This window comes from Cucurbita maxima, unplaced genomic scaffold (genome assembly GCF_002738345.1).
Source record: "Cucurbita maxima cultivar Rimu unplaced genomic scaffold, Cmax_1.0 Cma_Scf00014, whole genome shotgun sequence".
Taxonomy (NCBI): Eukaryota; Viridiplantae; Streptophyta; class Magnoliopsida; order Cucurbitales; family Cucurbitaceae; genus Cucurbita; species Cucurbita maxima.
Window position 1 is genome coordinate 4,832,953 of NW_019272030.1, and position 12,698 is coordinate 4,845,650.

Below are 12,698 nucleotides of genomic sequence, written 5' to 3' on the forward strand. Positions count from 1 at the left end.
AACTCTTCAAGTGTGTTTGTGGGTCAAATGAAGAATCATCAACAGTGGTGAGTGGTGGGAGGAAAGTTGTGAGATCCCACGTTGGATGTGTTTTAAAACTGTGAAGATGACGGTAATACGTAACGAGCCAAAGCGAACAATATCTAGTGGCAGTGGGCCTAGACGGTTACAAATGGTATCTGAGCTAGATATCGGGGCGGTATGCCAATGAGGATGTTGAGCCCTGAAAGAGGTGGACCGGATAGTGTGCTAATGAGGATACTGAGCCTCGAAGGGAGGAGAACACTGGGCAGTGTGCCAATAAAGACGATGGGCCCCAAAAAGGGGTGAATTGTGACAATATCTACTAGCGGTGAGCCTAAACTGTTACAAATGGTATCAGAGCAAAACACCAAGTAGTGTGACAGCGAGGACGCTGAGCCCCGAAAGGGGGTGGACACAGGGAAGTGTGTTAGTGAGGACACTGAGCCCTAAAGGGGAATGGACACTGAGCCCCGAAGGGGATGGACACCGAGCAATGTGCCAATGAGGACGTTGAGCCTCGAAGGGGGTGGACACGGGATAGTGTGCCATCAAGGATGTTGGGCCCTAAAACGAGGCGAATTGTGAGATCGCAATACTGGATTTGTAGATTGTGAGATTACTTAGTTGGAGTGGAATGGGACATTACAACTGCTCCCTGGCTGCAACAACAAGAAGATGAAGAAAGGGAATCCGCATCTGCCGCCACTACCACGACCGATGCCATCGCCACTGCTGCCACCACGAAAGCAGCCTCAAATCAGCTCAACCATAGCTTGATGGGTCGGAGCAGGTAATTAAAAAGTTGATCTTTATTATTAACCTGGAGGGTGAAGTTCAGTTGTACTTAGATGGGGAGAGGCGATTTTAATCTTAAAACTTTAGATTTTATCTATTCAAGTTGGTTGGTTGTTCCCATTTAAAAGCGTGGGAACAAGATAGTGGACTGCACTTTCTTGCATGTGCACAAGTAGTTGCTTTCAGGAGGAGGCCCCGCCATAGACGCCGTACCAGAAACCTGCTGGTGCTCAACCAATTGAATTCCACGCAATTGGAGAAGATCTTGAAGGCCTAACGCCAAACATGTTCAACTGCCACGTCGGGAACTTACTACCAATTATCCGGAATCCCTCGTTCTTCTTAGCAAGGACAAGGGCTGCTTGCTGTTGGGGTGCATGATATAGTTTCTATGAATGTTTAACTACTTATTTCCAACTAAAATATCAAATTTGGAAAGAAGTATTTGAAAACAATGAAAGAGGAGTAAAAATGTGTTGATTAAATACTGAGCAAATACAGAGGAGGGAGATAATAACAGCGATTACATTTCTGTCTGATCAAAGGAAATGATGGGAAGAAAGTGAACATTAATAATTAGTTGAATAATTAGTATGTCCAAAGTAGTGGGGACTGACAAATCAAACCCAGAAAAAGAAAAAGAAAAAGAACACTCAACCCTCCTCTTCCTCTGTAAAACTTTAAAGAAAAGAAGCAGAGAAGAATGGAGTCAAAGCCAGAGAGCTCCGGCGTCTTTAAGGAGCGGGACAAGGGTGCCACTGATATGGGAGGCCATGACTCTATCCATGGCTCCCACCAGCTTACCACCAATAAACACGACGGGGACGGCAGAGGAGGTTCCCAAGAGCGTCATCAAGGCCTTCTCCATCTCCCCGCCTCTGGGGTCCTCGTCCAGCTCGTGCACTGTTGGATTCACTCCCATCCCACAAAACAGGCGCTTTATAGCATGACACATGCAACACGTACTAATGCTGAATATCACCACCGCGTTCTCCGCTGCCAACCGCTCTATCCGCTCCACCGGATCCTCCACGGCGGCGGTGGTGGCCATATAGCACCCCCAAGATGGCGTGGTTTGGTAATGCATGTTGTTCACAAACAAAAAAAAAACAAAGCGCAGAAGATGGATGAATGGAATGATGAGAATGCAATTATTATTTATAGAGGGGAGGGTTTGAAAGATTTGAGAAGTGGGGGGGGAGTGTTGTTGAATATTTGTTTTTAAGGGACAGCTTCTGAGGTTCTTAATTTAATAAAGGACCAAAAAGCCAAAAGCTTTGGTCTCCCTTTAAAAGTAGAAGAGCGATAGTGGTCAGCGAGCGCATGCGATATCTCAAAGACAGAGAGGAAGACCCTGGAGCTCCCATTTTTTTTTTTTAAACTAGAATCAAGAGGAGAAAAAGTGAAACAATTTGGGAAGAACCACGACAACATGAACAAAAGAACACCTTTTTCTTTCAATTTTGATACCAACTTCAACACCTTCAAATGATACCAATGCACTATTAACTCTTTGCATCCCATTTTTTAACCACTCCTCTTACGTGTTAAAATATGTCTATTAAGGGTAAATTTTCATCATTTCTCTCTATTTTGTAATAGCCCAAGTTTACCGCTAGCAGATATTAAACCGCGTCTACTGAGGAGAGATTTCCACAAAAAGATTTCATTCCTCTCTCTTTTGTAACAATCGGTATTCTCTATTTTGACCCGTTACATATCATTGTCAGTTTTATGGTTTTAAAACGTGTATGTTAGGGAGAGGTTTTCACACCCTTATAAAAAAATGTTTAGTTCCCATCTCTTTTGTATCAGTTCTTATTGTCCGTTTTGACTCATTATATATTACCCGTGAGCACCACAGTTTTTAAACGCGTCTCCTAAGAAGAAGTCTACACTTATTCCTCTCTCCAGCGAGTGAGGTATTTATACCCTAGTAAGTTAGGGTGACAAAGGTTGAGGTGTTTTGGGGTACATAATAATTAAAGTAATGTCTATATTCTTTGAATCTGAAGGGATAAGTATTAAGTAAGCAGGGTGATCCTGTTTTTTGTTCCTTGTTTTCCCCCTTTATTATATTAGAAATAAACACGTATTGTAGACGAAACATGTCTGATCTAAAATCTAAGTTCTTCCTAGGAAAAACAATCGAACTGAAAAATCAAGTTACCCAACCAAAAAAAAAAAAAAAAGTATCTTGAAGGTTGTCGGCCGGCAAGAGAGAGAGAGATCAGACGGCTGCCACTGATCTTGATCATTGCATTTCAGTCCCTTTTGTTGAATAAAATAATATGGGTTCCAAACAAAACAACGTGGACGTCACAAATCTATGTTTCTTCCCTTTTCCAAATTTAAGGTATGCGTCTTCTTTTGTTCCATCGCTTTTTCTTCCATGTATTCATCAATTTACTTACCATGGTCCTAATGCGTTAGGTTAAAAATAGAATGGTAAAAAATTGAGTGTGTGGTGCAAAAGTAAAAATGGGAGTAAAATAAGAGGTAAAAGGGAAAGGTGTTCAAAGTTAGAGAATTTTATTATTGTTGTTGTTGTTGTTGAAGTAGAACAGTGATATTGGTGAGTGGAGTGGGAGCACGCATGTTTCTCTTATGTTCCAGACATGTACACAACATGTTCTCTCTTATTACTATATATTAATGTTTTATACTTCTTATGTTTTACCCTCTGTTTCCTTGTTCTTTGTTCTATGTTTTGTTCATTTCTTCATCATCATCCACACTTCTTTTCATACTACTTTTCCCTCCAAACAAGCATATACTCCCACTTCCTCTCAAATCGGCTTAGCTAAGTTCCCACGTTGGTTGGGGAAGATAACGAAATATGGGTATGAAAACCTCTCTCTTGTAGATGTGTTTTAATTGACAGACATACGTAATGGACCAAAACGAACAATATATGCTAACGGTAGGCTCGAATGGTTGAGTGCATGATTGGGTATGTTGTTTGCAGCAGAAAGCAAGATTTGTGAGGTGGTAAAGGTGAAACCATTTGTTGTATTGTGTAGTTGAGGTGTAGAATTAAGTAAAGAAGGGGGGAGAGGGAGTGCGGGGCAAGGTGTGTGGGAATGACTTATGCTGTCTATTGGTCTCCCACTTTTGGGAAGCAGGCCACAAATAGATTTGGAGTTATAGATTAGGGAACCCCAAGTAGTAAGTAAAGGCATGGCCTTTCCTTGATCTCTCTCTCTCTCTCTCTCTCTCTCTCATTACCTGAGCACACAAAGGTGGCACGCCCTTTTGAGGGTGTTAATTAATTAAACCAAGCCACCCCTTTCAAGGGCTTAAGGGCGTACTTAGAAGAGGAGAGGAGAGGACAGAAGGTGTGGGACAATGGACGCCCACTTTGGGCAGCCTTTGCTTCTCATTTTTGCTGACGTTATCCCAACGTTGACTGCTTTTTAAGCTTCTGTCTTCTTCTTTAACCTATTTATGTATTCTTTTAGTTGGAACCCTGTGCTGCATCCATCTCTGTTTGTCGCATTTTTATGCTAACAGTTGTTGGGATTCTCATCACTCCCATTCTTCGTCCCTTGTCCATTTTAATCCGTTACGTTACGTTACGCATCGTTGTTAGCTTCACGATTTTATAATGTGTTTGTTAGAAAGAGTTTTCCACGCCCTTGTAAGAATGTTCTATTCTTCTCCCCATCCGATCTTCCCCTTAAGAGATCAAGCATCTTCTCTGGGGGTGACCGACTTTGATATCATATATAACAACCTTATTCCACGGCTAACATATATTATATATTCTGGTTCGTTACGCATCGTTGTAGGCCTCACCATCCTAAAATCTCTTTTACTACTCGGCTCGGCTTGGCTTGGCTTTTGAAGTATATTAAAGAATAAGGAGAGTGTGTTGTGTGTAGTGTTTTGGTGTTGGGATCTGACGGGAAGGTGCTTTTGTCTCCCTCTCTTGGCCCCATGCTGTTTTGTCTCTCACTCTTTTAAGGGAATGTATGCTTCATTGCCCTTTTTCCTTTATTACTTCCATGTGGATTAACAATTATTAAATAGCTTTTTGCTACCCAACTTTATCCTCTTCCGCGTGTTATACAACAAGCTTAATCGTTTCTTTTCGAGATTAAATTGGATCAACTGAGTGGAGCATGACTTTTCTAATTCTTTTGACACCCATCAACTACCACCTTGTCGTGAGCTTTGCAATACAACCAAATGGCACACATTGGACCTCGAGAATGGGCCACCTCAGCCTTGGTCGAGGTGCCATTTGGGCATTTCTGGCTACTGCATGGTTGGCTGGGCTTGAATAGTGATCGGCCCAGGGCTTTCGATGCTGGTTGACCCAGGACTTGGTCGGCCTTATGTGAGCCCGATCGAATCCTGGTTCTCGAGCGTTAGATTTGTAATAAAAATTTGCCTGAAAATGAAATTCGTCTGCCCGCCATACGCCACCACAATCATTTTCGTGCCCACACCACTCCCGCCAAATCCTGCAACCGGTGATCGCCGGTGACCGCCCCAAACTTCCGGTATCCTTCATTTTCTTGTTAATCTCTCTTCCCGGCTTTCTTTCTTTTTTTTCTTGCCGTGGGACTTCCGACCTCGTTCTTCTTCAACTCCTTTTTGATTCCGCCATGTTTGATGTTCGATTAACGATTCGAATTGGCCAGTAGGGTTTTGAGTTATTTCATTTCTCCGCTTATCCTATGTGAGCCGACTGTTTCTATCGAATTCGAACACAATGAGCGCTGTGAATATCACGAACGTTGCAGTTCTTGACAACCCATCGCCCTTCTCTACTCCCCTTCAGTTCGAGATCTCCTACGAGTGTTTGTCTTCTCTCAAATACGGTATTCCCTCGATCTACTTTTTGTCGCTTTCTATGTCCTATGTATGTTCATTGATGATTTCCCGTTCAGTACTATTTCAATTAAGTTTTATTAGGGTTTACTTTTTAGAGGTTAATCTTCCGGAGCCTTTTGCATAATTGACTGTGAATGCAATCTCGGAAAAGTTCAACTAATGCCAGGTAGTTTTTGGTAACTTACGAACAGGTTTGTAGTACTCGAGCGCACCTTCATACCCAAGTCCTTTAGTCTTTGACTTTGAATCCTGTATCTAATATTTCTTATCTGTGTATAAAGTTTCTGCTTACATCAGCCGAATTACTTGATGGAAAGAAAAATGTGGTTTGATTGTAAAAGAATGTGTAAGATGACCTTTCTGGGATTTGTAAGAGAATATAGCTCTGAACAGTTTCGGGGAATGAATTTGATCCCTTGATTTTTGGATTGGTAATGAACAGTGTTTATACCTTAAAAAAAATTTGTCTCCACTTAATCTCTAATATAGTTTCTGTCACCTCTTCATGGGCGCTTTAGTTTATACCATTCTAGCGAGTAGTGACTAGTGAGAGGGGGAGATGCTATAGTTATTTCTAGTCTTTATCCTTATCATTTGGTGCAAACTGTAAATGTTCTAGAACTGGATATTTGGTTTCGGCAAAATGGCTAGTTAACTCTTTGTCTTGGACTTTTAGGTGAATATCTTATTGTCGTCTTGGTCCAAGCTTTTATTTACCTGTACCTCTAAGGTTGCAAAATTCTCTGCATGTTTTTGAACATGAGCCTGAAGATACACTTGGAAAGTCTAGGACCTTATTCTATGTTATATTGCATGTTAGTGAGTCTGCCAGTGATTATCATATCTTGATTCCTAATATTTTCCCTTTGTATTCATTGCTACTCCATCTAAGATTGAAGGTAATTAATTGATGTTGTTAGCCCTATATATGTTGAGGGATAGGATATTACTAATTTTCAATTTATTGGATATGTAATGGGATAACTGATGATGAACCAGAATATTTATCTTAGTTTATTTATGTATCTCGGTCAATTGGATTATTGTATGAGCATATCAAGTAAAGAATTTTGGCGTTTCCTGAGTATGATTAAATTCTTGTGATGATAGCAACATTAGATAGGCTGCAGTGGCTTTATTGGTATCAAGTTAAAAAAATTTCTTTGATATAGGTTTATGATGAAACTTAAAAAGTGATTGTTTGATGTGTATATGGTTTGGATGTTGGCTATTGAAAATGCACCATTTAGTTCTCCAACTTCTTGCTTTGCGCTCAACATTAGGATATCTCAGAAGAAACTATGTTCTTTGTTTAGTCAGTACTCCAGCAACGTGGTATGTATTTGATTAGGCTCTTGAGGTACTTGTGGCATATGTTTAAAGAACACTCTTGTGTACTTTAGAACTTAGGCGGTGTATGTTAACAGGAAGGCAGGGAACAGAATCTGAAATACTTTCTGGTATTTTTTATGGAATAATGGCTGCAGGTCATTGAAATCAGTCACTTTTTTTTTTCCTAAGGCTTCAATGAATGATGTATTGAAGACGTCCTTACAGAAATTCAGATTTGTTTTTTACTTTTATTATTTATTTTTAAGGAACCTGTTAGAAACACGAGATCTGTGTTAAACAAAAGGAAAGTGCATTTATGCAAAGCCAACTAGTATATATAGTAGGCCATAGCACCTCAGAACAATTGGTTCAGACTGACCAAAAGAAAGTCTAAGCAATGTTGGATTGGATTAACTCTTGGTGGAATGGAATTGGCTTAGAGTCGAATGTAACAGTTAGCTAACTTCCGTCTGACAGACATGGGATATGCAACAGGTGCATTGGTTCATTTGAAACTTTGGCCGTACAGTCAACAGTCTTTATTAGATTGAAGATATGAAAATTTTACTTCTCACTGTTGTTGTCCACTTTGTATCATCCAAAGAGTGGGTACAATCGCTTACAGTCTGGAGTTACCTTCAGGTGCTCTTATTCATCTGATGTTTCATATTTTCCAACACAGTCCCTAGGGAGTTGGGACACAACCGAACCCCCTGGATAAGGCGAAAATGAAGCTCTTCTTGATATTTTCGGTCTGTGTTATTGTGGTAATGTATGGATCTGGAGCAGTTTGTAAGAAGCTTCATAGAAGCAAGGGGGAAAAAAAAAGAAGAGAAGTATGATTAAGCAACTAGATTGAATTGTATCATTAGGCGTGGATATTTCTTGAAGAGGTGTGAATATGCAGTTTTTTATATGACACCCCGAGAATAGTATAACCAATTGATGAATGGAAATACTGTTAACTCTATTTTTAGAAGGAAATTTGAGTGGAAGTATGGGGTCTTTTTCTCAAGGTGATAAGCACCTAGTGCATAAGAAATTATTTTTATTGTTGAAATATTTATTTTATTGGATTAGAAGTATATCATTTTATTGGATTGATCTATCATTGTACTTACAGTAGTACCCTCTTGACTTAACGTCTCTAATGTTTTCTCATTCTGTTTCAGATTTGGAATGGAAACTAATTTACGTGGGGTCTGCTGAGGTTGAGACTTATGATCAACTCTTGGAGTGTGTTCTTGTTGGACCTGTCAATGTTGGTAATTATCGTTTCGTATTGCAGGTAAACTTCTGTAACGAATTTCTGTATTTTGTTATCATACAGCATCTTGATTATAGAGCTACCCTTGCTATCACTCCCACATGGATCATTCCCAGGCTGACCCTCCGGACCCGTCCAGAATTCCTGAAGAAGATATCATTGGTGTAACTGTACTTCTGTTGACCTGCTCATACATGGGTCAGGAGTTTGTCCGCGTCGGTTACTACGTAAACAATGATTATGATGATGAGCAGCTAAGAGAAGAACCTCCAGCCAAAGTCCTGATCGATAGGGTTCAGAGAAACATTCTCTCTGATAAACCAAGGGTTACAAAGTTTCCCATTAATTTTTACCCAGAGACTAATGATAGTGGAGAGGAACCTCCTAATGATCCTGTATTAGCTGAAACCAACGGAGACGAACAACTACCTGCTTCGCCTGAACATCCTTCAGACGAACAAAGTCCAGTCCCTTCCAACTAAGTCAGAGTATTCCTGTGTCATGGTCGTTAACTTGTTCTCAAAGATCATCATTGCTGGAATGTGGATGGTTTTTGGCTCCAAAAGCTGATATAATTTTTGAGAATATGATGGTTGAAATGCAGTCTTCAACAGCTGAATTTGCGACTCAGTTCATTACACGTTGACTTGTATTCCCATGGTTTGTACTTTGTACAAAGATAGTACAAATTCATTATTTTGAAGGCCTTGTTTGATAGCTAGAAAACTTTTTGGCGTTTAAATGGAGCCGAGAAACTGTTAGATGTTCATATTTGGAACAATTGTGTGTTGAATTGACCACAAAAACCAATCTACAAAGCTATTTTGTTGCATAGATTGCGATTTCTTTTACTTGTAATTTCCATGCATTGGTAATTGCTAAAAACAGTACTATTTCCAGCTCTTATTATAAATGAACTATTAATTGCATTGAATTATATAACAATAATGAATATGATGGAAGCTTCTTTTGTTAAGAAAAAGCTTCTTTGATTAGAGAAGAGAGGGAGAATCACGTTCTTTAATTGGGTGGAAGGATAATATGTGCGAAATGAATGAGATGATGTTTCCGTTATGTTGTTTATATATTCATATTCTTTTGAGCCACCGCAAGAAAGGGATTTATTGTCAAAAATAAATTGAGATTTTTTTAAGGATGAAAATTGAAATAGGGGATAGAAATAAATCTCTCCCTATAAATAAATATGTATAACTCACCTCACTAGTAGTTAATGTAAATGGTAACATTAAATTTAATAATATTTTATATTAAAAAGAATTATTGCATTTTTGTTGAAAAGCAAAAAAGTGGTATGGGATATGTATATATATATATATGTGAGGAAGGGGTGGGAAAGGAGGGAGCACTTTAGGTATGGGAAAAAAGGGGGACACAGGTGACGTTATGGGCTTCCCTTACCCAAATGGGGAATAGTTTTGGTGTTGGGTGAAAGGTTGTTCTGCACCCGAAGGGGATATGCCTAAGGACACCTTGCTCACTCTTAAAAGGGGATATGTCTAAGGACACCTTGCCCTACCAACTTGGGGTCACATCATGAAACAACCCTTCCCTTACCCAAAAGGGATATATACATGAAAGGACACCCTGCCCTACCCACTTGGGGTCACATCATGTCACAGCACTTGCCACTAATGGCAACCCCCTCTCTCCCCTTGCCTTAACATCATCAATTACTTGTGTCAGATCTTCTTTTTAATATACATGGTTAAATTAACGAAGCTGAAATATATAATATTTGTTATAAATACATACGATTCTGGAAAAGAAAGGGGAAGTGAAACAATCCCCCACCAATGTCCAAAAAGAAGCCCAAATGATAAGAAAATATGGGATAAGGTTATAGTTTTAGTGGTGGGGGATTGCCCATTGTTGTTCCCCTTCTCCATGCTTCTTCTCAACTTGCCAACCATTCCCTCCCCCTCAACCCCCATCCACCCTCTTCATTTAACCCTTTCCAGATTCCTTCCTCACAAAACAATTATTCCATATTCCAATCATTTATTCTACGACATCACCTCAATCATTTTAATATGTTTGGTTCTCACTCGCACACCACATTTTAATTTTAAGCACTTCTTAATCATCCTATCTTTACCATCATTATCATTCAAAACTATTTTCAGTCCATCCATGTATTCTTCCTTTGTTTAGACGTTTTTGGGTTTCACAAGCTTGACATCCCCCTAGTGAAGGTTAAAATCTCAAAATCAATTCCCCCGTCTCAAAATGTGTGAATATCTTCTACGCATATCAATCAGACAACACGAAATATTGAATCGATACGTCTACAAAAGTAAAAGTTAAAGCTAAAGATATAATATCACGTCGTAATCGAAATGCACGAATATTGTTCACACAATGAAACAGAATGAAATACGGAACCGATAGGTGTAGAAAAGCAAGGGTTATAATGAACGGAGAAAAAGTGAAAGAGACTAAAACGCGAAAAGAAATACATAAAAGATAAAAGAATTTTGCATTGAAGTTGAATTGGAATGGGTTGAAAGTTTAGAAATGGAGGAGGAAATAGGTAGAAAAGGCATCAGAATATGATGATTTAAGAAGTGGGTGTTGAACACTTTATTGAATGAAATGTAAAGGGTGTTAGGGCTGCGAATGGAGGACCCCAAAGGCATGCCCTTTGCTATAAATTCAGACATTGTTGATCAAGAACCATCCATACAAATTCAACCCTCTTCTTCCCTCTCTCTGTCTCTCTCTGTCTCTAGGGGCTTTGTTTTGATATCATATTTGTGTTGGTGCGTGTGTGTGTGATTGGTAAGGGGAGAAGGTAAAAATGTTGACAGAAGATAGAGAGCACAGATGATGAAGTGCATATCCTTTGCATCTCACTCCTTTGTGCTCTCTACACTTCTGTCATCACCTTCTCATCCCCTTTCCTTATAATTTTCTTTTGGGTATTCAAAAACCATGATTGTCTTTTCTTTTCCTAACAATTTATTCGATGTTGCATGAAACATGATCTTAGTCGAGCCGAGCATAAGAAGAGAAGGATTGGAAGTACTTGCTTCCTCTTCGATTGTGATAGTCCTATCGATACCTTATATTTAGTTTGTTACTACTTACTAATGGTTGATGTTCCTCTCGGTGTGAATTCAATCACTTAGTTTACGATGGCATGTCAGCCGTCCCCACAAGTGTTTTATCGTGAGATTTCATATTAGTTGGAGAGGAGAACAAAATATTTCTAAGAAGTTGAAAACTCTCTCCAACAGACCTTTAGAAGAAAACCTAGAAAATGACAATATGCCTACCATCCATGGGCTTAAGCTATAACATGCATATTGTCTCGAGGCACACACCCGTCTCTGCCAGCAACGAAATTTTACTTTCAAAAAAATAATTTTAATTTTATGCAATGTTAAAAACCTATGGATTGAAACTAATTTATGCACATTAATTTTGTATATTACTTTATTTATTCATTTAAATATTGTAATTCAGTAATTTTGTACAATAAAGAATGAAAAGAAAAGTTGTCGATCGGATGTTGAGGGAAATGCGGCGAGAGATCCGCCGGAGATTATTCCTTATCCCGTCGAACAGGTCATTGTATTTTCCTATCACACTCGTAGGACACTGGGCATTCTCCCGCCGGAGATAATCAGCGTCTTCGGCTGGCTAATTGACAAAGGCGGCGGAGACAGAGATGGTGGCGGAAGCGATGCAGTGGGGTTTGTCCGTCATCGGCGGAGGAGGACGGCGACGGGGTGAATGAAGGAGAGGTTGGAAATGAAGTTGTTCCTTGCAATCTGAAAACACAGTTGAGATATTGAAGCCGAGTGGGTGTTAGATAAACCCTAACCCCCAAGAATCGCCATGTTTTTATAGCTATCTGTATGCATATCTGAAGTTTGTGAAGGGGTTGGCGTTGGTTGCTTATTTGTCGCAACTTTAACTAACTTGGATGGGCCTCATATCTTTGCTGCATATTTGATGTATATAAATTATCACCCAACTTCCCCTTATGTCACTTAGCTAAAATATCTATTAAAGTTGTTCGAGGAAGATTGATAAGAGATTTTTTTTTATTAGCTAAATGGGTCATGGAGAGGATCTCTATACCCGTTCTTGACCTTGACCAAATCCGATCCCACCATGTGTGTTTACTTATTAATAACAAATGAAACAAATAAATATAATAATAATATTGAAGGTTAGAATTATTAGAATATTTTTAGTTCTTTTTAATAAAAATTAAATTAGAAAGCGGAATTACACTTAAAATTTAAAAAAAAAAAAAGAAAAATTTTGTGTTGGTACCTGATAGTATGGATCTGATTTTTCATAGAAAAAAATTTCAAAATTTCAAAATGAAATAGAAAGTAAATACATCACCAATATATTAGACTAATACGAGGATTTAAACCTTGTTTTTTTTTTTTTTTTTTTTTTT

General features: G+C 39.0%; 2 protein-coding genes across 2 annotated transcripts; one reads left to right on the forward strand and one right to left on the reverse strand.

The window, feature by feature from the left end:
* Positions 1-672: 672 nt before the first annotated feature.
* Positions 673-2,001, reverse strand: LOC111489051 (glutaredoxin-C1-like). The gene has a single exon (XM_023137075.1). It carries the CDS (start codon positions 1,904-1,906, stop codon positions 1,529-1,531), a length of 378 nt encoding a protein of 125 aa, XP_022992843.1. The 5' UTR covers positions 1,907-2,001; the 3' UTR covers positions 673-1,528.
* A 3,182-nt stretch (positions 2,002-5,183) lies between these two features.
* LOC111489050 (probable histone chaperone ASF1A) lies at positions 5,184-9,094 on the forward strand. The gene is made up of 3 exons (XM_023137074.1): positions 5,184-5,648; positions 8,166-8,281; positions 8,377-9,094. The coding sequence occupies exons 1-3, from the start codon at positions 5,540-5,542 to the stop codon at positions 8,740-8,742; spliced, it is 591 nt and encodes a 196-aa protein (XP_022992842.1). The 5' UTR covers positions 5,184-5,539; the 3' UTR covers positions 8,743-9,094.
* The last annotated feature ends 3,604 nt before the right edge of the window (positions 9,095-12,698 follow it).